This window comes from Scophthalmus maximus, chromosome 17, assembly GCF_022379125.1.
Source record: "Scophthalmus maximus strain ysfricsl-2021 chromosome 17, ASM2237912v1, whole genome shotgun sequence".
Lineage (NCBI taxonomy): Eukaryota > Metazoa > Chordata > Actinopteri > Pleuronectiformes > Scophthalmidae > Scophthalmus > Scophthalmus maximus.
In genome coordinates, this window is record NC_061531.1 from 20,518,211 (window position 1) to 20,540,000 (window position 21,790).

Consider the following 21,790-nt stretch of genomic DNA (forward strand, 5'->3'; position numbering starts at 1 on the left):
GAAAACAGAAAACTCTCACAACATGAACTCGTGTGCAGTGATCGAGTCACAGGAGACAAACTGAAGACAAGTCAATTTATTATTTTTTAAAGATATTTTTAATGCATAAATATTAACATCAGCTGCTCTGATTCAGTTTCTTTCGTCTTCTGAAGAGACTCAGTCACTGATCATGTGACTCGACACAATCTGATTCAAAATCTAAACAGATTTTATTTTTACGATGAAATGACAATAAACATGACAACAAAAATACACACACGAGCATCAGATGAGAGGAGAACTACAGAGGAGGAGCAACCAGTCAGTCAGACTGAAGACAGATTTATGTGGCTGAGAGACACACACAGACAGACAGACAGTCAGATAGACAGACAGAGAGAGAGAGAGAGAGAGACAGACAGATTAGTGGACTGTTAAATGTGGACACTATATATAATAAAGGCCTGTACATAATATCATAGTGTTACCTTCAGTCCAGACGTGTCCACAGTTTGACCGTCTCGACGCACCGACAGCAGCCGGGCTCCACCGTTGCCCGGGTAACCGTCCTCCACCTCCAGGTGACACACGAGCAGCGCCGACTTCAGGTAGACGAGCAGCCGCTGAGCCGGACGCCAGTCGATCGCAAAACTGGAGACACAGACCATCATTAACATGGAGGGGGCGGGGCTTATGACCTGTACTGTAGCCAGACACCAGGGGGCAATCATGAGGAAAGGTGATTATTGGTTATTAATCTCTAGTCAGAACCATCAGGTCTCACCTGGACCTCAGAGCCTGGACCTCAGACAGCAGCTCAGCCTGACCCATGTAACACTGCATCACCTCCAGCAGGGCGGCGCTCAGCTCCGAACGTCTGCCGAACAGACTGTCCTCTTCCAGACCGACCGTCCCCTCGCTCACCTGCACACAGAGGAGACGAGACGAGGAGAGAGGAGACGCATGGAGACGAGGAGACAAAGATGTGAGGAGAGAGGAGACACATGGAGACGAGGAGGTGAGGAGAGAGAAGACACATGGAGACGAGGAGACGAGGAGGTGAGGAGAGAGGAGACACATGGAGACAAGGAGGTGAGGAGAGAGAAGACACATGGAGACACATGGAGACAAGGAGGTGAGGAGAGAGGAGACACATGGAGACGAGGAGGTGAGGAGATAGGAGACACATGGAGACGAGGAGACGAGGAGGTGAGGAGATAGGAGACGAGGAGGTGAGGAGAGAGGAGTCAGATGGAGATGAGGAGGTGAGGAGATAGGAGACACATGGAGACGAGGAGACGAAGACGTGAGGAGAGAGGAGACACATGGAGATGAGGAGGTGAGGAGATAGGAGACACATGGAGACGAGGAGGTGAGGAGAGAGGAGTCACATGGAGATGAGGAGGTGAGGAGATAGGAGACACATGGAGACGAGGAGACGAAGACGTGAGGAGAGAGGAGACACATGGAGATGAGGAGGTGAGGAGATAGGAGACACATGGAGACGAGGAGGTGAGGAGAGAGGAGACACATGGAGACGAGGAGACGAGGAGGTGAGGAGATAGGAGACGAGGAGGTGAGGAGAGAGGAGTCAGATGGAGATGAGGAGGTGAGGAGATAGGAGACACATGGAGACGAGGAGACGAAGACGTGAGGAGAGAGGAGACACATGGAGATGAGGAGGTGAGGAGATAGGAGACACATGGAGACGAGGAGGTGAGGAGAGAGGAGTCACATGGAGATGAGGAGGTGAGGAGATAGGAGACACATGGAGACGAGGAGACGAAGACGTGAGGAGAGAGGAGTCACATGGAGATGAGGAGGTGAGGAGATAGGAGACACATGGAGACGAGGAGACGAAGACGTGAGGAGAGAGGAGACACATGGAGATGAGGAGGTGAGGAGATAGGAGACACATGGAGACGAGGAGACGAAGACGTGAGGAGAGAGGAGACACATGGAGATGAGGAGGTGAGGAGATAGGAGACACATGGAGACGAGGAGGTGAGGAGAGAGGAGTCACATGGAGATGAGGAGGTGAGGAGATAGGAGACACATGGAGACGAGGAGACGAAGACGTGAGGAGAGAGGAGACACATGGAGATGAGGAGGTGAGGAGATAGGAGACACATGGAGACGAGGAGGTGAGGAGATAGGAGACACATGGAGACGAGGAGACGAAGACGTGAGGAGAGAGGAGACACATGGAGATGAGGAGGTGAGGAGATAGGTGACACATGGAGACGAGGAGACGAAGAGGTGAGGAGAGAGGAGACACATGGAGACGAGGAGAGAGGAGACACATGGAGATGAGGAGAGAGGAGACGAGGAGTTACCTGCAGTGTGAAGCGGTCGTCAAGGCTCCAGTTAACTGACAACTTCAGCGGCTCCAGCTCATTGGACGACAGGTGAGAAGAGGGGCGTGGTCTCAGCTCCACACACAGCTCTGATTGGCTGAAGGACAGCAGGTTGATCTGCATGGTGTTCTGTGCAACAGAAACGTGCACCTGCAGCCTGACCGTTGAACAGGAAGTAGAGTTAGTGACCAATCAGATCGCCTGAACGAGGGTCACGTGACCTGACCACACTCACTCGTCTCTGAGTTGCTGCCAGCTGATCAGCTGACTGAGCGCTGCCTCGGACTCCGCCCTCAGCTGGTTCAGATGACGATCGTACGACTGCAATGCATTGTGGGCCTTCAGCAGAGACTCCTCCAGCTGTTCACACTGCTGCTTCTGAAGGAGACAAGGAGAGGAAACCAGGTGAGGAGACAAGGAGATAGGAAGCTCATCAGAAAAACTTTTCTGCTCTGATATTGGACGGTAAAGCACACTGGGAGTTGAACTCTTTTTCTGTTCTTCTTGAGCATTTGCTGTATCTCACACCCCAGATAGTAACGTCATGGTAACCACCTAGCAACAATTTCCCTGTGTGTGTGTGTGTGTGTGTGTGTGTGTGTGTATGCGCACCTTGCTGTGCAGCTGCTGGACCAGCTGTGTGAGTGTGTGTCGTCTCTTCTGGATCTGTTGGACTCTGTCCTGCAGAGATCTGAGCAGAGTCTCCGTCTCCTCCACCCGCAACCTGCTCTCCACCTTCAGAGCCTTCCACCTGCCCCGAGCCCCGCCCCCTGACACACACACACACACACACACACACATATATTTTTTCCGTAAAAAAAAAAAGTCAAGTAGTAAAAAGATTAAAGTTAAAGTTGTATGAAGCTCAATATTTCTACTGCATGTACTGTGTGTGTGAGTGTGTGTGTGTGTGTGTGTGTGTGTGTACCGTGCTGGGGGGGGCAAGGCCGTGTCACCAGTTGCTGGGCAGAGTCCAGACCCTCCAGTAGAGACATCATGGAGTCCAGGACGAACAGCTGACGCCACAAAACCTTCTGAACACGACGACTGTCCTACACACACACACACACACACACACACACACACACACACACACACACTGTAAAAACAACACGACAGACACAGATTCCTCCTCCTTCCTCCTTCTCTGCGGACCCAGGCTGCTCACACACTGACCGTCAGGTACAGGACCGTGCTGGCCGCCTCAGCGGAGTCCGGCTCCTCGGAGTCTCCCCGGCTCCGCGGGTCCAACAGAACCGGGTCACAGCGCTGCAACACACTGACACAACCACAGACACAACCCGGTTTATCTCTCACTCACAGACAGACGACAACAAGCGTTAGCTCGGTCAGTTAGCTGTAGCTCCTGTTAGCTGTAGCTGAGGAACGTCACTAACTGTCACGTCTGAACTTCAGCTTCATCATGTGAAACACGTTGACGGTGTTTTGACGTGAACTGAGTCGATTCATGTTAAATGTTGTAAAGTTTTAGAGACTCACGATCGAATTTCCGCCATTTGTTTTCAAATGCCCGCCACGAGTCATGTGATTGGTCGATTCACGATGAGGTTGTTGTTCTTCTTCTTCGGTCGGTAAACAGCTTTTAGGCGCATCACCGCCCCCTTCTGGATGTGTGGCGGTGATGTTGTAGTAACAATAATTAAAAAAAAAACTGCGCAGAATGAAATTACACATTCAGATGAATACAAATAAAAATATGTTAATAGATGTTTTGTTTGTGAACGTGTGAATGTTTGCAATACATTATTTTCACCAATGCAACAAAATCTCTGGGTTTCCTTTCCAACTTTTCATGTGTGACATTTTGTGATGAAATCATTAAAATTCATAAACATAGAAATAGATACAGTAGATACATAAGAAACATCTGATACAGTAGATGAACTAGATTCATAAGATACAGTAGACACTGCGCATGTCCTCCCGCTCAGGTCACGTGCTCCCGTGTTGACGGAGGAGAAGAAAGAGCCCTGCAGCGGAGAGGCTAACGGCTAACGGCCAACGGCTAACGGCTAACGGCGGAGCGGCTGGAGGCTGAACACCGACACGGATACGTCACAGTATGAGTCAGCCCGCAGGTGAGTGGCACCGGTGCACAGACCTGCGGCTAATGTGCTAACACACGGTAAGCAGGCGGAGCTAGCTGCTCAGCTAGAAGAGCGCTTACGTGACAGTTTGATCCCGTGTGTGCGCGTGCGTGTGTGTGCGTGCGCGCGCGTGCGTGTGTCCGCACGTCAGGACAGATGTTGATTAGTGAATGCAACATCTGTAGCGGAGCTCCGCTCAGAGACAGGCCGGTGCTGATGCAGCTAGCTGGGCGAAGCTAACAACAGCTGTGAAATGTCGCGTCATTCACTTTCATCACAAAGATCCGTGTCTGTGTGTGTGAACATGTCCCAGGTTTTCTTCTGGATGTGGTCTGTTCTGGTCTGAAGTCAGAATCAGCTTTATTGGCCAGGTTTGCGTAAACAAACAAGGAATTTGACTCCGGTTAATCTTTGCTCTCAAAGTACAACACTCACTTAACATATAAAGAATAAAAACAGAAAGGACAGTAAGAAATATACAATGTTAAGTATACAGTATAACAATGCAATAGAATTTACAAATTTACAAAAAAATATACAGTAACAATTGAACAGAGGGAAGGAATGGTGACGTGGTCATGTGATGATGAACGCTGACTGTGGTCCGTTACGCTGACGACGTCATTGAGACCTTCAGCAGCTGTTTCCATGGTTACTGTGTTCCAGGGTGATCAGGTGTGTGTCATATCAGCAGCAGGATGCCCATCCCTCCCCCACCAGGGGGCCCCCCGCCTCCCCCCACCTTCAGCCAGGTGAGGACCCTCACACAGACACACACACACAACATTGGAACAAATAGCACTTGTATTAAGAAAATAAACATCATTTTAGATGTAAAACATAAGAATGATGGCCCCTAGGCGAACACCAGTCCTCCGAAGCTGAGCAGTGCGGAGGCGAAAGGTCGCGGCGCCCTGCTGTCAGACATTTGTCAGGGCACCAGGCTGCGGACGGTGTCGGAGGTGAACGACCGCAGCGCTCCGCTGCTCGACAGTAAGACTCAAACCTCCCGGCCCACAGACCACCCATACATTCGCTTATACCAATACCTGCAGCAGCCGCAGAGCCAGTCTCACCAGCAGGGGGCGCCGACTGACGGGCAGAAGAACACGGCCGCAGAGCAGAGTAAGCCCACCGACCTCCTCTGACCCTCGGGCTGACCGCAGGATGCTGAGGGTCAGAGGTCACAGTTCAGACCTGAGGTCCGTGTTTGATGCAGTGGTTGCTCACACTGAGGGGCGTGGCTCCCCCTGGACAGGTCACCAGCCAATCACAGGGCTGATGTTCAGAGACACACAACCAGTCACATTCACACCTGTTGACAGTCTGATCCAGACTCTGATCCAGACTCGGTCTCTGATCCAGATTCTGACCCTGATCCAGACTCTGACTCTGATCCAGGTTCTGATCCAGCCTCTGACTCTGATCCAGACTCTGATCCAGACTCAGTGTAAACAGACTTGTGTGTGTTCCTGTTGCTTCTGTTCCACTTGTTGTTGTTGTTGACGACTCGTCTTGTGACTTTGTGTCTAACTGTGAGTTCACTGCATCAAACTGAGTCTCAACAGATCCTGAAGCTTCCTGCTCAGCTGGGTCGTCCTGAAGCCGAGGGAACGTCCTCTGTCCACTCACCTGTCCTCATCTGTCCTCACCTGTCCTCTGTCCAGTAACCTGTCCTCTCACCTGTCTTCACCTGTCCTCACCTGTCCTCTCACCTGTCTTCTGTCCACTCACCTGACCTCACCTATCCATTCTCCTGTCCTTTCACCTGTCCACTCACCTGTCCTCACCTGTCCACTCACCTGTCAACTCACCTGTCCTCACATGACAGAGACAAAGTCCATTCATGGTTTCGTCTGAACGGAAACCTTCTTTTAGGCTGTTTTTAATCGTCTTTGTGCAGCTTCTCGCAGACATGTTGGCAAAGTAGATTTGTTAAGCTCCCCCCACCTGAGCTAAGGGGGTGGGGCTAAGCACTTGAGTTATGTCATCATTTAAATCAGTGACATCATGAAAAACTGAACCGCATGATGCTGAATATGCATGTGGGCGGAGTCAGGTGAGTCTGACCAGGAAGTAGAAGGTTTGACAAACTGTGATGTCATTGATCTGTTCATTCACCTGTAACATCTCACCTGTGCCCTCACACTCCCACTCTGTGATGTCATTGTCGTGTCCATGTAGTGTAGTGACATCATGCCCGCTGGAGGCGGAGCTCGAGCTTCACCTCTCCAATGGTTGTGGTTCTCAGAGCCCAAAGGAGGCGGAGCAGCATCAGGAGGAGGCAGCGGAGCAGCAAGCCCATCAGGTTCAGCTCCACCAATCGGAGGACTGTACACGGGCGGAGTTCACAAACTGAGGCCGGTCGGAGGTCAGGGAATTTTTTGGTTTAATTATTTAACATTTCATGTTTTGTATTTGTCTTTTATATGAAACATCTTTTTAATTGATTTATTTTATTATTCTTTTTCATATTTGAGAGGTTTCTGTTTAAATGATTTGTTATATTTATTGATCTTTTCTTCCAGACGGCTCTTCTGGACGCTCACCATCCACCAGAGCCGCCGCGCCCCGCCCCCCAAGTCATCACCATGACGACTCAGATAGCCCCGCCTCTCAGGCATCGTCGCCCTCAGAGACGATGCCGTCTCAGCGTCCATTACTCCCTAACTCCTCCCCCTCCTCCTCCTCCGGCATGAAGCATTCCTCCTCAGCCCCCCCCCCGCCTCCTCTCTGTCGCCGTGGTAACGCCCCCTCCCCTCCCACCTCATCTTCCTCTTGCAACAGAGAGAAGCCCCTCCCCCCAGCCCCGAACAACACCCCGCCCCTCATCTCAAAACCTCCCCCGTCTCCTGGCAACAGCAGACGCCCACCCACCTCAGGAGGTAACCCCGCCTCTTACACCCCCTCCTCTTCTCTTGCCCTGCCCCCTCCATCTTACTGCATCACCAACGGACCAACAGGAAGCGACGCAGAGGCAGCGCCAGAGCTGCCGCAACGTCACAACTCCCTCTGCAACAAGAGACCCGCCCCTTCACCTGGAGGCCACACCCCCACCAGAGCCCCCGCCCCACCACCTCCTGCCTCCCCCACCCCCTCCCAACAGGGCGTCAACAGGCCGCCGCCTCCCACCCGAGATGCGCTGATTCGAGGAACAGGTGAGAGACGGCTGCTTCAAAAGTGATGTCACAGTGATGTCATTAGTATTGATCCTGTATTGATCTCTCTCCTCAGCTCCTCCTGTTCCCGCCCAGTCATCCTCCTCGAGGGCCCCGCCCCCTCCTCCTTACAGGATACATGGTAGCCCCTCCCTCACCTCTGACCCCCCCACCAGAGGGAAACCTCCTCCCCCTCCTACTCGCCTCCCCGCTGCGCCTCCCCCTCCTCTCCGCAACGGACACTCCTCCTCCTCCTCCTCCGTCCCTCGCTCATTCATCGGTGAGTCCATCTCTGCGTCCAATCAGAATGTAGCACACGTCAGAGTTTTCTTCAGCTGATCGATCACCTTTTTATGTATCAGCTGATTGATCACCTGTCTTGTTTCTGTTCTGTTCTGGTCACGGCTTCAGTCTCTTCCCTCATTGGTCCTTGACCTGTTTGAACTGTCCAGTAGGACGAGGGGCTGAGGTCAAGTGACGTCTCTTCTTCTTCTCCTCCTCAGATGACTTTGAGTCAAAGTATTCTTTTCATCCTCTGGACGATTTCCCGCCTCCAGACGAGTTCAGACACTTCACCAAGTTCTACCCGAGCAGAGCCAACAGAGGTACAGCTGTCAATCATGCAGCCAGACACCAGGGGGCGGGCTTATGATCAGGATGATTTAGCTTCATGTCATCCATCTTGTGTGTTTCAGTGGTGAGAGGAGCTCCGCCTCTGCCTCCTGTCGGGAGGTGAAGTATGACAACTACAGCACACACACGCACACACACAACATGCAGCCTCCACCTTCATCATCCTCGACTCCTCCATCATCGTCTTGAGCTCACATCCGATTGGCCGACACTCTGCAGGAGACGTGACTGAAGAGTTTGTTCATTTTCATTTGTTCGTTTTTTGCACTCGCACTTTTTGTTTGCGGCTCTTTGTCTGACATATGAAGAAGAAGAAGAGTGGGTGGAGCTAAGAGCTGCTGCGGTTCTGCCGGACTTCCTGGTTCCTGGACTTTCACTGGAGACAAATGAAACTTGGTTGTGGACGTTGACACAGAAACCAGGTCTCTGGGTCACATGACGCTCACAACATCAGTGAAACGTGACCATGACAAGGATCCCTGGACCTGGACCTGGATCTGGACCCAGACCAGGACCAAGAATTCAAAATGAATTTGATCTGTAAATAACTAACTTTTGATTCAAATATGAATTCATCTGCTGATTATTTTCTCAGTTATTGAACAAAAATGTAAGTTTTCAGTTTATGAAGAAGAAGAAGCGTCTTTGATTTATTCATCATCAGAAAAGAAGCTGATTCACTTTTTAAAATCTAAAATTCACAGTTTGAATAACAAGTAATTTTGTGGGTAAAAGTCTCAATATTACAAATATATTAAATATATTAGTGAAGTCCCCAAGTTTGAGTTTCATAAAACATTTGTATATTTATATGTATATGAATATGTGTAAACATATATATTTATACGTGTATAAATGAAAAAGAATTGTCAACAAACTTATTTTAATTTGTGAAAGACAGCTTTATATTTAAATCATTAACAATGTTAAATTTTGACTTTTCTCACAAACTGAATCTTCTGTTTGTTCTGAGCTTCTTCATGTTTATGGATCATTTATGAATATGAAAGAGACGACGACGCTCACACTGGCTGGATCTCATCCATCAGACAGAAAACATCATCCATCAGTTATTAAACATTATTGATCATTTATAAAACCTTAATGATCAGTTATAAAACATAAATCTTCTGACTGTCCTATAGCTGTAGATCAAACCGCATGTTTCTGAAATGTGAATAAACAGTTTATCTCTTCAGTTTTTTTCTGTAAAGATCTGTCTGACAGGTGTCAGGTGTTACTTCCTGGTGTGCTCCTGAAGCTCGTCCAGTAAAATCAACAACAAAGAAGAAAAGTTGTTCCTGATAAAAATCAGATTTTATGATAAAGTGAAAACTTTGTTAAACTTTAGTTTAGTTTATTTTTCTAACGTCAGTTCTTTGTTTCTGTGACGTCATGCTGATGCTGTTCATATAAAAGTTTGAGTTTTTTTATACTCTTTTTATCAAGAGAAGAGAATTCTGAGGAAAATCTTTTACACATTTAGGAATTCATGAAATATTCAAATGTCAAATAAAAGTTTGGATGATTTAAATTTATTTTACTTAAATAATAACATGTAACCGAGGAACTGAATCATCGATGACGGAGTCAGAACCAACGTGAACCAAGTAGGAACTACTTTATTTGTTTCACCGTCAAGAACACACCAGCGCACCCGCTCGCTTCTTTCCGTTTCAGCCATTCAAAACAAAAGCACAGTTTAAAACTGAAACACAGAGACTACCACATCACGTGACGTCAGATCAAACATGTCACAACCCCCGACTCCCTTAATAACACTGACGTCAATAAGACAGTTGATCAATAAGACAGCTGATTACTAATCACGAGTTTAAAAGAAAAATTGTGAAACAATTTTATTCCGAAAAATCTTGTTTGGTTCAGCTCGCTGCAGTTCTGACTGTGACCACGGGGGGCGGACCTTTATCTTCCAATGTCCAGTTCACAGGTCTACTTCCCGGAAGCACGTGATCAAGAAAGAGAGATTAAAAAAACGCACGTGCGTTAACTTCCTCCGCGGCTGTCGATCCAACACGTTCAACACACGAGACACAAACCCGTGGTTTCTGTTTCCGTTCCGCTGCCGGAGGAGAACCATGGACGTCGGTAACGTCATCAAGCTGCCGGTGACGGAGGAGCGAGCGGCGGCCAGGAAGCGAGCTCGACCGCCGCCGTGTGACCCGGAGGAGGAGGAGGAGAAGCGGCAGAAGAACGTGCAGCGCGTGTCGGTGCTCGGGGCGGAGGACCGCGCGGTGCGGCTGCTCGAGGAGCTCGTGTTCGGGGCCGAGGACGAGCTGCTGCAGCGGCTGGTGGTGGAGGAGGAGCAGGTGACGCGTCGGACCAGAGTCCGCTCACAAACCGGCTCGTTTAAACTTTCGAGGCTCGTGCGCGATGTTTACCTGCGTGTTAAGGACAAATGCGATGACGTGAAAATGCGTTTCAGGTGTTCGTGTTCAATTCGGCTCAGTTATTCTGTGACGTCAGTGAGAAGTTCTGACGTCGTTCTTCTTTCTACCAGACTTCTGTCGCAGATTAAATATGATGATGTTCGTGACGTCACTTCCACCTGAACCTGGAGTCTGTTAACGGATTTGTTGGTGTTGTTTTTCTCACGTTAGTGAACAATAATATATCATTTTAAGGTCTTCTTCTCTCGACGTGTTTGGCTGCTGTTGCCAGGGTTACTGAAACTCTTCCTGTAGTTTTCTGGAGTGTATTAAGGCTTCATGACAAGACGTTCACTGGATCGTTGAGTCTGAGAGAATGAATCTGCTCTGATGATGAATTGTGTGCTGCAGGAGGATGAGGAGCAGACTGAAGCTCCGCCTGTGGAGGACGAAGATGAGGACGAGAAAGAGTCCGGCCTGCAGCTCCGACCGACCCCAGCGTCCGTCTGGGTGGACGAGGACGACGAGCAGGAAGAAGAGTGAGTGATGGAAAAACTGTGAAGCAAGACACACTCACACAAAGACACACACACTCACACAAAGACACACACACTCAGACACTCACACAAAGACACACTCACACAAAGACACACACTCACACAAAGACACACACACTCAGACACTCACACAAAGACACACTCACACACACTCACCACGTGTTCTTTTGTTTGTTTCAGGGTCGACATGGAGCATCGCTACCGTAGAAACATGATCAAAGGAGACGCAGAGTCGACGATGTCCAAACAGAAACTACAGCAGAGGATGAGAGAGCAGTGAGTGAACGTGCACCTGAACGCACCTCCTCTATACACCTGAACGCACCTCCTCTATACACCTGAACGCACCACCTTTAGACACCTGAACGCACCACCTTTAGACACCTGAACGCACGTTGACCTGAAGCTGCCGTGTCTCAGGTTTCAGAGGTCGATGGGCGGAGCTCCGTCGTGGGCGGAGACGAGTGGCAGGAAAAAGAAGAAGAAGAAGAAAAACGGTACAAACAGGATTCACGATGATTCTTGATGATTCATTATGATTCATAATTCTCTTCTTTTGGACAAAACAAAACGACACCGTCATTTTCTGCAGATGATGATGATGATGATGATGATGAGGGGGAGGAAGAGGAGGACGACCTGCTGAGGAGGACAGGGAACTTTGTGGTGTCTTCAGACCGTCTGCCCAGTGGCATCCTGAGAGTCAGTGACTCAAAAATTTAATGAATTGAGCTTGTGATGTTTAACAGTGTGATGATGATGATGATGACGATGATGACGACCAAATGTGCGTCCTGTCTCAGATGAAGAAGTGTCTACACGCCAACACCGCCCGTCCGTCCGATGACAGACTGACCACCGTGCAGTTCCACCCCTCCGCTCAGGTCGTCATGACGGCTGGCCTTGACCAATCGGTGTCCCTCTTCCAGGTACAGACGGTTCCTCCCACGTCCTTGTGGCGTCCGGAGGAACAGATAACGTCACCTCATGACTTCGTGGTGTCCAGAGGAACGGATCACGTGACCTTGTGCCATCCCGCAGGTTGACGGGAAGACGAACCCTAAGATCCAGAGCATCCACCTGCAGCGGTTCCCCGTCCACCAGGCGGCGTTCAGCCACGACGGGGAGACGGTGATCGCCACGGGGACGACCAACAAAATGTTCTACTTGTACGACATGATGGAGGGGCGGGTCACACCGGTGCACACGGTCAGAGGTGGGTCCGAGGTCAGAGGTCATACTGAAGTGAGTCCTTCAGAATAAAAATGTGTGTTGTTGTTGTTGTTGTTGTTCAGGTCTGAACGAGGCCAGAGTGAAGGAGTTCTCCGTCTGTCCTGAAGGAGGCGCTCTGCTGCTCACGGGCTCTCATGGCTACCTGCACCTGCTCACACTCAAGGTCAGTGACCCTCAGCTGTGACCTTCATCATCATCTTCCTCCTGACGGCCGTCTTCATCAGGTGTGTGTGTGTGTGTGTGTGTGTGTGTGTGTGTGTGTGTGTGTGTGTGTGTGTGTGTGTGTGTGTGTGTGTGTGTGTGTGTGTGTGTGTGTGTGTGTGTGTGTGTGTGTGTGTGTGTGTGTGTGTGTGTGTGTGTGTGTGTGTGTGTGTGTGTGTGTGTGTGTGTGTGTGTGTGTGTGTGTGTGTTTTCAGACGAAGGAGGTCGTTCGCAGTATGAAGATCAACGGTGACGTTGCCGGCGTCGCCTTCTCCCCCGACGGCAGCAAAGTCTTCGTCAACTCAGGTGAGTTCATGACAACTCTGTGACATCACACGTCACCTTCCTGTCAGTCATGTGACGAGTTTGTGTGTGCGCTTGTGTGCGCGCAGAGGAGGGGGAGGTGTATGTGTGGGACGTGCGCAGCAGTCGGTGTGTCAACAGGTTCACGGACGACGGCTGTGTGAAGGCAACATCCATCGCCGCCTCGCGTAATGGACAGTACCTGGCTTGTGGGTAAGACACGCCCACTCATCATCCTGCTCTATGATTGGCTGACGGGGGTGAGGGGAGGTGATTGTATTGATCTACTGTCTGTTGCAGCTCTCAGTCAGGCGTGGTCAACATCTACTCTCAGGAGGCGTGTCTTAATTCAGCCAATCCGAAGCCGATGAAGGCTGTGATGAACCTGCTGACCTCGGCGACCTCCCTGACCTTTAACCCCACGTCTGAAATCCTGGCCATCGCCTCCCGAGCCGAGGATGAAGCCGTACGGCTGGTGAGAAATGAATTCTGACCTGGTTCTGATCTGACCCGGTTCTGGTCTGGTTCTGATCTGATCCGGTTTCTGACCTGGTTCTGTTTCTGACCCGGTCCTGGTTCTGTCCCGTCAGGTCCACCTGCCCAGCCTCAGTGTTTTCTCCAACTTCCCCGTTTCGAAGAGGAAGATAGTGTATCGAGCGACCTGCCTCGACTTCTCTCCTCACGGCGGCTTCTTCTCATTGGCTAACAACAAAGGACACGCCCCCCTGTACAGGTAAGATCAATTACTGTATCTAGAACAGATCAGAGACTGTATATATTAATATAAACATATACATAAACATATATATATAATGTGTATAATGACGTGTGTGATCTGGTGTCTTCAGGATCCTTCATTACAGAAGCTTCTGAGGAGAATCAACGTGAATCTTCAGAATCTCTTTATGTATTTCATCATTTGTATAAAAACTGACTTTGCTTCAACACGTCTTTTCTTTTTTTTTTATCTCAGCTGAGTTAGACAAAAGTGTTAGAATCTCATTTTGGGGGATTTTGATTTTCGGTCTAAACTTTTTTTCTATGTCAAATGTTTATTAATATGACTGAACTTATTCAACTCATCAGAACTCTCAATTTTACCTTTTAAAATTTTGTTATTATATTTTTATTTTAAAATGACCATTTTGATATTTTAAAAAAAATTTTGTCTTCAAAATTGAGTTTGAATTTCAATTTGAAGAAACATTTGTTACTTATTAAAATATTGACGTAATAAAATCATGACTTTGACTTGACAAAATTATACAGAAGCTTTTTGGACATTTCAGAAGAATTATCGATGTTCAGTATATTTCATCATTCTTTTTATTTGTAAATATAAATAAATTAATTAAATAAATAGATAAAATTTCGACTTTCATGCTGAAATGAAAAGGATCAAATAAAAATTGTGATTTTTAATGAAGCCAAAATTTGGATTTGTTTTATTTTAACATAAAATCTTGATTTTGGATTTTTTTTGTTTTGATTTTTGACTTTAAAAATTGATTAGAATCACGATCCTCAGACTCAGTGTTGGAATGTCTGATGAGTTACACAACACAAGCTCAGCCAATCACGAGCCAGGACGAACAACCACCAAACAGGATCCTCCAGCTCTGACGCGTCGACACCGCAGCAGGAATGTGACCGGTCCAGTGGGTCGGGTGCGGTGGGTCCAGTCTGGTCCGTGCCCCAATGAAATGTCCTTTTCTTCAGTTTTTTGATATGTGGTTTTATTTCTTTATATATAGATTTTATATATCTTCATACACTAATTCATAAGTATACTATCAAAGTATATATAGTTAATGTGCCATTTTATACCATGCATTGTGTATCATAATTTTTCATACTAATTTTACTGAAACGTACATATTTATACATTTTGCCTGAAATTAGTCAAATATAAATTCAATATTTCAAAAGTTTCGCTTTTCATAATTTATTTGAATTGATGAAGAAAAATATTATTGATCAATTTGTTGTTTGTGTTTTATTATTATAGTATATATCTCTTCATGTCGAATTTGGAGCAAAACAATAAGAATCAGATTTCAATATTTCTCAGCAGAAACTTTATTGTTGAATCATGTTAAATCATATCATCGTCTCCGCCTTCAAACTCACCTGACGACTTTCTGCACCTGTCCGAGGCCCCGCCCACCGATGACGTCACAGAAACCGGAGTTTCAGGCTCGGGACAGAAACACCTGGACGCTGAGGCCGAAGGTAAGAAGCTGCTTCGCTCTGAGGAAACGAACGAAACAAACTTCAACATGTTTCTGTCGATGAAACATAGAACTGAGTCTGATGTCACGTCACTTCGTTGTCAGCTGATCAGTGTTTGTGACGCAGCTGGACACAGAGTCACATGTTCACATGATCACTTAGCCTAGCTTAGCTTAGCTTAGCTTAGCATGTTGATCAGTGAACTGGAGTCGTACGGAGGCCCAGAATCAAGTGTTGAATCGATCTGGTTCACTTGAGTTAAAGGGCCAGAACGTGATTCAAAAACAAAACACGTTTCTTTCAAAATCAAAGAATATTTCCTCGCGGTCCGTCGGCTGTCGGTTCTGCTTCTGTAGATCGAAAACAAAACAAACGACACTGAGACGTGTGAACATCAGTGGTCTGAATCCATCTCATTCCATTTCCGTTTTTAATGTTGAAACAAAAGAGATGAAGAACAACAGCAGATCAAATCAAAGACTAGTTAAAGGATCAGATGGATGTTTCCCTCAGGAGGAGGAGGAGGAGACCAAACTCAGAGACAGAAGAGATGAAGTCACACTGTCTCACTTTTTAGTTAAAGAGCTGATTGAAACATTAAACTGACGCTTAATATGATAAAGTTGTGACTGACAGACGCTGAGGTCACTTCCTGCTCGCTCTCTCTCTCTGGTTCTAACATCTGCTTCGTTTCTTCCAGCAGCAGCAGGATGACGATGGCGGAGGCGGCGGCTCCAGATCCCTTCTCAGAGCAGGAGTTGACCTGCTCCATCTGTCTGGACCTGTTCAGTGAACCAGTCACGACTCCCTGTGGACACAACTTCTGTCAGGTAACATCCAGACCACTGGCCTCCGAGGCCCCGAGGCCGGACCGAGCTGCGTCGCCCTGGTTACACGTGGTCGCAGGCTGATGATGAACGGACAGTGACAGACGTGACTCAGTTGAACCTGTTTAAGAAGTTAAAGCTCAGGAACAGCGCTCCCTGTGGGAGGTCAGACGACCTCTACAGGACAACGCGGTCTCAGCAGATCACGTGACGTTGAAACTCCAGCTGGTGTGATGACGTCTTCTTCTTCTGCCCTTTCTCTGCAGGCGTGTATCGGAGGTTACTGGGCGTCCAGTCCGCTCTGCACGTGTCCTCTGTGTAAACAGCAGTTCCATGAACGACCTCAGCTCAGCGTCAACAGAGTCTTCGCTCTCATCGCAGATAATTACAAACTGACTCATTACGGAGCGGCGGGGTTACCGATGAACGGCGACACAAAGACGGTCACCAACACCAACAGCACCAACCCGTTTGTGACGGTGGCGGCGGCGGCGGCGGCCGTGTGGTGTGACGTCTGTACAGGTGTTAAACAACCTGCCGTCAGCTCCTGTCTCACCTGCACTGCCTCCTACTGCACTGAGCATGTGCGGCCACATGAGATCGTTCCCTTCTACTCCAAACACCCACTGCTGGACCCGCAGGAGGCGCTCAGGGGCCGCACCTGCGCCGCACACCGCCGCCTGCTGGAGGCGAGTGGAAACGCATGTTGTTGTCATTTGCATTGTTTGGTCACATGTACGAGGTCGTTATATCTCTGGGTTCAAAAAGAATCCAGACGCCGTGTTGCTGCATCACAAAAATCGATTCCCAAAAAGTCAAAAACTGAATTTTATAATACTAATTTCTATCAAAGAAGAAAAACCTTGATATGAAATTGACAGAAGTCGTCAGCACTCATAGACGTCGGTTTGTCAAGTTTCTACTTCTCTAGTAAAAAACACCTGAATATTTAACCAGTACAGTCTTGTCGTGTTCACCTGAGCAGGTTTTCTGTCGGACGTGTCAGAGATGCATCTGCGCCATTTGTGTCCTGGAGGAACATCGGACGCACAAAACGGTTTCTGTCCAGACGGAGAGACTCAGCAAACAGGTACAAACGGCCGACGGCCGACAACAACAACCGAAACCACTTCCTGTGTTGTTCAGCCGGTAAACGGACTCGTGTTCACCTGCGTGTTCAGAAACAGGTGGCGAGGACGGAGCAGGAAATCCTGAACCGGATCAGAGAGCGAGAGATTCACGTGAGCGACCTGAAGAGGAAACTGGAGGCAGTGAAGGTCAGACATGTCGGCTGAGGCCGAGGTGCCTTACTCATTGCTGATGTAACAGATTATAAAAGATGGTGTTGTGAGAAGAGAGACTCTGTTCTAACATCACGTATCACTTTGAGCTAACAGTTTAATCCATGTTAGCCAAATGTTATCAGTTACACTGGTTGTAAACGTTACATTAAATAAAGTGAATCATTTGTAGAACTGTGGTCAAACAGGTTGAATCATCTTCATGTTTCAGAACTACGCAGAAGGAGAACAAGGAGATGTCGAACACCTGCTGAACGAGGTGTCAGACGCCCTGGACCAGATCCGGACTCAGGTGGTGGGCGGGATCCAGAACCAGCTGGACGCCGTCATGTCAAAGGGGGGCGGACTGGTGAGCCGTCTGGAGGCGGAGCTTGGCCAGCTGATGGACAGGAGGGCCACGCTGGAGGTCCAGGCCATCAGTCAGGATCACATCGGCTTCCTCCAGGTGAGAACTGAACACCTGGTCCTGTGGGCGGGGCTTAAATGAGGTGTTGGTAAGTAGTGTGGACACAATTCAGGGATTGGAACAAAGTGTTCTCTGTCGAATGGTCCAGTCCCAGCTGAGGTTTTCCTCTGTACTTGATCTTTGAAGAACTCGTTTGATTCTTTTACTCACTGAAGTGAACGAAGGTCTGAATTCAGAAGTATTTCTCTCGTTGGTCAAACAACATGAAGCGAGAACTAAGAACAGTTTGTGACTTTTGAACTTATCAGAGTTAATAGTCAGGTCAAGGTTCTGATGACTGTATTGGTCTCCTCAGAGTTTCGAGGAGGCCACAGCTCCGCTGGCCGAGAGTCGGCGGGACGACGTGGACGAAGACTCTGAGTTTTCTCTCCACTTCCCGCTGGTGGAGGTGAAGAGCTCCCTGAGCGAGGTGAAGGACAAGATGGACGACATCCGGATGGGGGTCCGCCCCCGCAGCACCAGAGGCTCCTGTGAGTTCACCACCGACTGTGATTTCAATGTGTCGGCGGCCGTCAGAGCTCGTTGTTCACCGGTCGTCTTCTGTGTCTCAGTCTCGTCCACGGACCTGACGGCTGCGGAGAGCATGCTGAGTCTGAGGGGCGGAGCCAGTGTGAGGCGGAGCCAGTGGAGTCTGAGAGGTGACGTCCGTCCTGAGCCTGAATATTGTAGCTGCAGTTGTGAGGACTTTTAATTTAATTTAATGTGAAGAGACTCACTGTGTTTCCTGTCCCCTGTAGATATGAAGAAGATTAAACCGGTCTCAGGTTCGTGTCAACTGACTCACTTCTTCTTTTAATATGTAATATATGATATAATAATAATAATATATATATATTGTTTATTTTATATATACATATATACATATATATATATATATATGTATTAAATAAAATTATATATATATATATAATTATATATATATATATATATAATTTTATTTAATATATATAAAATAAACGATAAACACGTTTGCGATATTTTACGGTTTTAATTTCTGTGAAATAAAGACGAGTTTTTGTTTTGTCCCAGGACATAAAAAGGCTAGAGTCTACACGGGTGAGTATATAACTGTATATATCACTGTATATATAACTGTCCTCAGTTTGTTTTGTTATTATACTGCAGGTTAATAATAATAATAATAATAATAATAATAAATTTCATTCATAGAGCACTTTTCATTTTACTGTCATAGTTATTACTGTCTTTATATACAATCAGTGATCGTCTCTATATACATGTGTGTATATAACTGTGTGTTTCCAGAGGACGTGACCTTGAACCCGGTCACAGCCTACCCGTTCCTCATCCTGTCTGAAGACAGGAAGCAGGTGAAGAGAGGAGAGAAGCTTCAGTTCTACAGAAACAGTCCACACAGGTTCGATGTCTGGTCCTGTGTCAGTGCCAAGGAGGGGTTCAGCTCGGGACGACACTACTGGGAGGTCAGAGAGAGACAGACACACACACACACACACACACACACACACACACACACACACACACAGTGTCATTGTGTTGTCACCTGTCAGGTGTTCGTTGGGGAGAACAAGGACTGGAAAGTGGGCGTGGTCAGCGAGTCAGCTCAGAGGAAAGGTCTGTTCGACATGAGTCCCTCTAACGGATACTGCGCCATCTGGTGGAGTGGCAGTCAACTGCGTGCGCTCACTGCTCCGCCTCTCACCAAGGTCTGTCTCTCACGTTGTCACTATGGAAACAAAGTTTCCCTCGGTGACATAACACATCCCTGTCGTCCTGCAGGTGAAGAATCCTCCGAGGCTCCGTCAGGTCGGCGTCTTCCTGGACGTGGACGTTGGTCAAGTGTCCTTCTACAACGTCAAGTCGGGATCAGAGATCTACAGCTTCATGGGCTCGTCCGAGTTCACCGAGAGGATGTTTCCTCTGCTGGGGACCGGAGACAAGGAGGTTCCCCTGGTCCTCATGAGCACCAAGCTGAGCTGAGGGGGGGTCAGATCTCTGACCACTTTTCTCTTTAATTCTCACAAGATACAAATCGATCAGTTTATTGATGAATGTTTGTTTTAATTTCCTCACGACTTCCTGTTCGATTCGAGAAACTGTAAAAAAAATAAATTAAAAAAAAATACCGAAACTTAACAGTTGATTGGTTTTCTGTTTTTTATGATCTGAGATCGGCAGATAATAAAGTGTCAAAATAAACTTTTCATCACGGGGGAAGAAGAATACTGACAACAAATGAATGTACGACTCACTGATGAAAATATAATAGTTTGTACATTTCTATAATAAAGTTTGTCTGGAGAGTTTCTAACATCACAAGACTTTCTGACCAATAGCTGACGAGCATCCGGCTTAACATGTTGGTTTCATTTAGAACCAGAAGTGACCATATATGGAGGAGCAGGGAGCGTGGACTGACAGAGCACCTGAGTCTGTCCAGTTGTGGATCGCAGGTGTAGCCGTAGCAACAGTGATGCACAGATGAAGTGTCACAACATTGTCGTTATGGTTACGAGCAGATGATGGGTCAACTGAGCAGAAAACAATAACCAGGAATTTATGGTGTACAGTTATAATCATTCAAGTTCATATTTTATTTAACATAAATCATATTGCAGTCAATGTGAACAGCCGGGGTCAATATACACAAGATAATCCAACATTTGAAGCCCCTACCCTCTGAAACCCCACCCACAATGACCCCCCTACCCGCCTCACAAAGTGAAAACATAACCCTCCCACCCTGCGCTCCTTTAAAACACCATCTCCACAGCCCGCCCCCTGACAAGAACTCCGCCCCCTGGTGCTGAGTGAGTGAATTTAGCAGCGAATCAAACTGAAACTACAAGTTCGCTGAAGTCACGTGATCGGCTGCAGATGAGAACAAACTCCTCCCACTCTGACAAGCCCCTCCCAGGAGACTCCTTCTGTTGTCTTGCTGGACTTTGCTGTGACTAATAACCCCTCCCACTCAGTCACAAGCCCCTCCTCCTCTCAGCTGTGGTACATCACGTTCTCACTGTGACCCCACAAGCTCCTCCCCCCGTTGGAACAATTTTCTTGGTGATTGACAGTGACTTCCATCATGTCGTCACTGTGATGTTGCCAGGCAACCGTTGCCATAGCTGCTGTCAGCAACAGACGTTGACATGGAGCAGTCAGGAGGGGGCGTGTCCTTCTGACCACCAGTGTGACATCAGGCATCTTTGTCACACACACATTTACCAAAAAATAAAAAGTAAAGAAAAATCATGGGTATCATCATCATCATCAGACGCATCATGGCATTCACCAAATTATTGACTCACCTGAGCCACCCCCACCCCCCCGCACACACACAGTCCTCCATCATCATCGTCATCATCCATGACCGTTGCTCTGTCGGCCATCTTTTTGAGTCCAGTCAGGTGTGTGTGTGTGTGTGTGTGTGTGTGTGTGTGTGTGTATGTGTTTGTGTCGGCTTGTAAACAGTTGAATTCTGCGTCTTGGAAGTAAAACAAAGAGGAAAAAGGGGGGGGGGTGTTCGTCGTTTGTGTTAAAACAGAAAAGCGTCTTCTGATTGGCTGCTTCCTGCTTCAACAGCTCCTGGTGCTGCTGACGAGCAGGGGGGGGGGGGGGGGGGGGGGGGGGGGTGTATGGTCTGGAGTTATTTCAGACACCTCTCGAAGTAGGTGGCGCCCACGTACCCGCCCCTCAGAGAGCGCTGGACGTTCTGCTCAAAGAGCCGCCGGTTCGTCTGCAGAACCTCCGCTGCCTCCTTGTTCAACGGGTCCTCGGGGTTCGGCTCCTGTGTGGGGGGGGGCACATTATCATTAACTTTAATGTGAAAAATGTACATGTTCTGATCGTGTTCTGTTCGTGACGTAACTCACTAGAAACAGGTACTGGAGGCCGTAGATAATGGAGTTGACGGTCAACACGGGCTTCCAGTCTTCTCTGTGGACAAACATGTGATGGTAAGTTGAACGTCGTGTGATTGTCAGGCGATCGTTGCGTGATCGTCATGAACAAACCTCAGGATGTTGAGGCAGACGTTTCCCTCCAGGTCGATGTTGGGGTGGTA

At 48.0% G+C, this 21,790-nt stretch overlaps 5 protein-coding genes across 11 annotated transcripts in view; 3 read left to right on the forward strand and 2 right to left on the reverse strand.

The window, feature by feature from the left end:
* Positions 1-61: 61 nt before the first annotated feature.
* si:dkey-225f5.4 lies at positions 62-3,981 on the reverse strand. The gene is made up of 9 exons (XM_035615899.1): positions 3,840-3,981; positions 3,516-3,618; positions 3,268-3,391; positions 2,952-3,109; positions 2,575-2,717; positions 2,319-2,496; positions 767-906; positions 471-633; positions 62-333 (listed from the first exon to the last, which is right to left on the reverse strand). The coding sequence occupies exons 1-9, from the start codon at positions 3,854-3,856 to the stop codon at positions 268-270; spliced, it is 1,092 nt and encodes a 363-aa protein (XP_035471792.1). The 5' UTR covers positions 3,857-3,981; the 3' UTR covers positions 62-267.
* A 138-nt stretch (positions 3,982-4,119) lies between these two features.
* On the forward strand, positions 4,120-9,436 carry LOC118289127 (WAS/WASL-interacting protein family member 2-like). 5 transcript variants are annotated; one of them, XM_047328263.1, is made up of 8 exons: positions 4,122-4,485; positions 5,114-5,199; positions 5,308-5,572; positions 6,699-6,818; positions 6,976-7,605; positions 7,682-7,885; positions 8,109-8,210; positions 8,301-9,436. In XM_047328263.1, the coding sequence occupies exons 2-8, from the start codon at positions 5,146-5,148 to the stop codon at positions 8,339-8,341; spliced, it is 1,416 nt and encodes a 471-aa protein (XP_047184219.1). In that variant the 5' UTR covers positions 4,122-4,485; positions 5,114-5,145; the 3' UTR covers positions 8,342-9,436. The 5 variants fall into 5 exon arrangements, with proteins under 5 accessions (XP_047184220.1, XP_047184219.1, XP_047184221.1 ...); XM_047328265.1 differs by having other exon boundaries at positions 4,122-4,438; positions 5,308-5,440; XM_035615858.2 differs by having other exon boundaries at positions 4,124-4,438.
* Positions 9,437-10,181: 745 nt separating this feature from the next.
* On the forward strand, positions 10,182-13,867 carry utp18 (UTP18 small subunit processome component). Of its 2 annotated transcripts, none has more exons than XM_047328259.1 (13): positions 10,182-10,568; positions 11,040-11,167; positions 11,366-11,461; positions 11,606-11,682; positions 11,772-11,887; positions 11,989-12,114; positions 12,227-12,401; positions 12,481-12,581; positions 12,835-12,925; positions 13,012-13,135; positions 13,223-13,397; positions 13,513-13,655; positions 13,771-13,867. In XM_047328259.1, the coding sequence occupies exons 1-13, from the start codon at positions 10,338-10,340 to the stop codon at positions 13,793-13,795; spliced, it is 1,608 nt and encodes a 535-aa protein (XP_047184215.1). In that variant the 5' UTR covers positions 10,182-10,337; the 3' UTR covers positions 13,796-13,867. The 2 variants fall into 2 exon arrangements, with proteins under 2 accessions (XP_047184215.1, XP_047184216.1); XM_047328260.1 differs by having other exon boundaries at positions 11,778-11,887.
* A 1,138-nt stretch (positions 13,868-15,005) lies between these two features.
* LOC118289101 (E3 ubiquitin/ISG15 ligase TRIM25) lies at positions 15,006-19,863 on the forward strand. 2 transcript variants are annotated; one of them, XM_035615803.1, is made up of 13 exons: positions 15,006-15,154; positions 15,855-15,984; positions 16,248-16,670; positions 16,967-17,071; positions 17,163-17,258; positions 17,494-17,727; positions 18,044-18,218; positions 18,300-18,386; positions 18,486-18,512; positions 18,778-18,804; positions 19,015-19,190; positions 19,278-19,433; positions 19,507-19,863. In XM_035615803.1, exons 2-13 carry the CDS (start codon positions 15,865-15,867, stop codon positions 19,705-19,707), a joined length of 1,827 nt encoding a protein of 608 aa, XP_035471696.1. In that variant the 5' UTR covers positions 15,006-15,154; positions 15,855-15,864; the 3' UTR covers positions 19,708-19,863. The 2 variants fall into 2 exon arrangements, with proteins under 2 accessions (XP_035471696.1, XP_035471697.1); XM_035615804.1 differs by having other exon boundaries at positions 15,022-15,154; positions 15,858-15,984.
* A 420-nt stretch (positions 19,864-20,283) lies between these two features.
* Positions 20,284-21,790, reverse strand: part of ube2m (ubiquitin conjugating enzyme E2 M) — a 4,420-nt gene continuing 2,913 nt past the window's right edge. The window contains exons 4-6 of the mRNA XM_035615985.2: positions 21,741-21,790; positions 21,600-21,663; positions 20,284-21,514 (exon numbers count right to left, since the gene is read on the reverse strand). The exon at positions 21,741-21,790 is cut by the window's right edge and continues 54 nt beyond it. Coding sequence (XP_035471878.1) covers positions 21,374-21,514; positions 21,600-21,663; positions 21,741-21,790 — 255 coding nt within the window. The 3' untranslated portion in view covers positions 20,284-21,373. The remainder of the gene's footprint in view (positions 21,515-21,599; positions 21,664-21,740) is intronic.

Excerpts from the sequence above, each read along its gene's own strand:
- si:dkey-225f5.4 (XM_035615899.1), bottom strand. Across the intron at positions 2,718-2,951 it reads TCCAGCAGCTGCACAGCAAG|AAGCAGCAGTGTGAACAGCT; the intron begins GTGCGCATACAC and ends TGTCTCCTTCAG. Across the intron at positions 907-2,318 it reads ACGACCGCTTCACACTGCAG|GTGAGCGAGGGGACGGTCGG; the intron begins GTAACTCCTCGT and ends CTCTGTGTGCAG.
- LOC118289127 (XM_047328263.1), top strand. The coding sequence starts at position 5,146 with ATGCCCATCCCTCCCCCACCAGGGGGCCCCCCGCCTCCCCCCACCTTC. Across the intron at positions 5,573-6,698 it reads GAACACGGCCGCAGAGCAGA|AGCCCAAAGGAGGCGGAGCA; the intron begins GTAAGCCCACCG and ends TGTGGTTCTCAG. Across the intron at positions 7,606-7,681 it reads TGCGCTGATTCGAGGAACAG|CTCCTCCTGTTCCCGCCCAG; the intron begins GTGAGAGACGGC and ends CTCTCTCCTCAG.
- LOC118289101 (XM_035615803.1), top strand. The coding sequence starts at position 15,865 with ATGACGATGGCGGAGGCGGCGGCTCCAGATCCCTTCTCAGAGCAGGAG. Across the intron at positions 17,728-18,043 it reads ATCACATCGGCTTCCTCCAG|AGTTTCGAGGAGGCCACAGC; the intron begins GTGAGAACTGAA and ends TGGTCTCCTCAG. Across the intron at positions 18,805-19,014 it reads AAAGGCTAGAGTCTACACGG|AGGACGTGACCTTGAACCCG; the intron begins GTGAGTATATAA and ends GTGTGTTTCCAG.
- utp18 (XM_047328259.1), top strand. The coding sequence starts at position 10,338 with ATGGACGTCGGTAACGTCATCAAGCTGCCGGTGACGGAGGAGCGAGCG. Across the intron at positions 12,402-12,480 it reads ACCGGTGCACACGGTCAGAG|GTCTGAACGAGGCCAGAGTG; the intron begins GTGGGTCCGAGG and ends GTTGTTGTTCAG. Across the intron at positions 12,926-13,011 it reads CAAAGTCTTCGTCAACTCAG|AGGAGGGGGAGGTGTATGTG; the intron begins GTGAGTTCATGA and ends GTGTGCGCGCAG.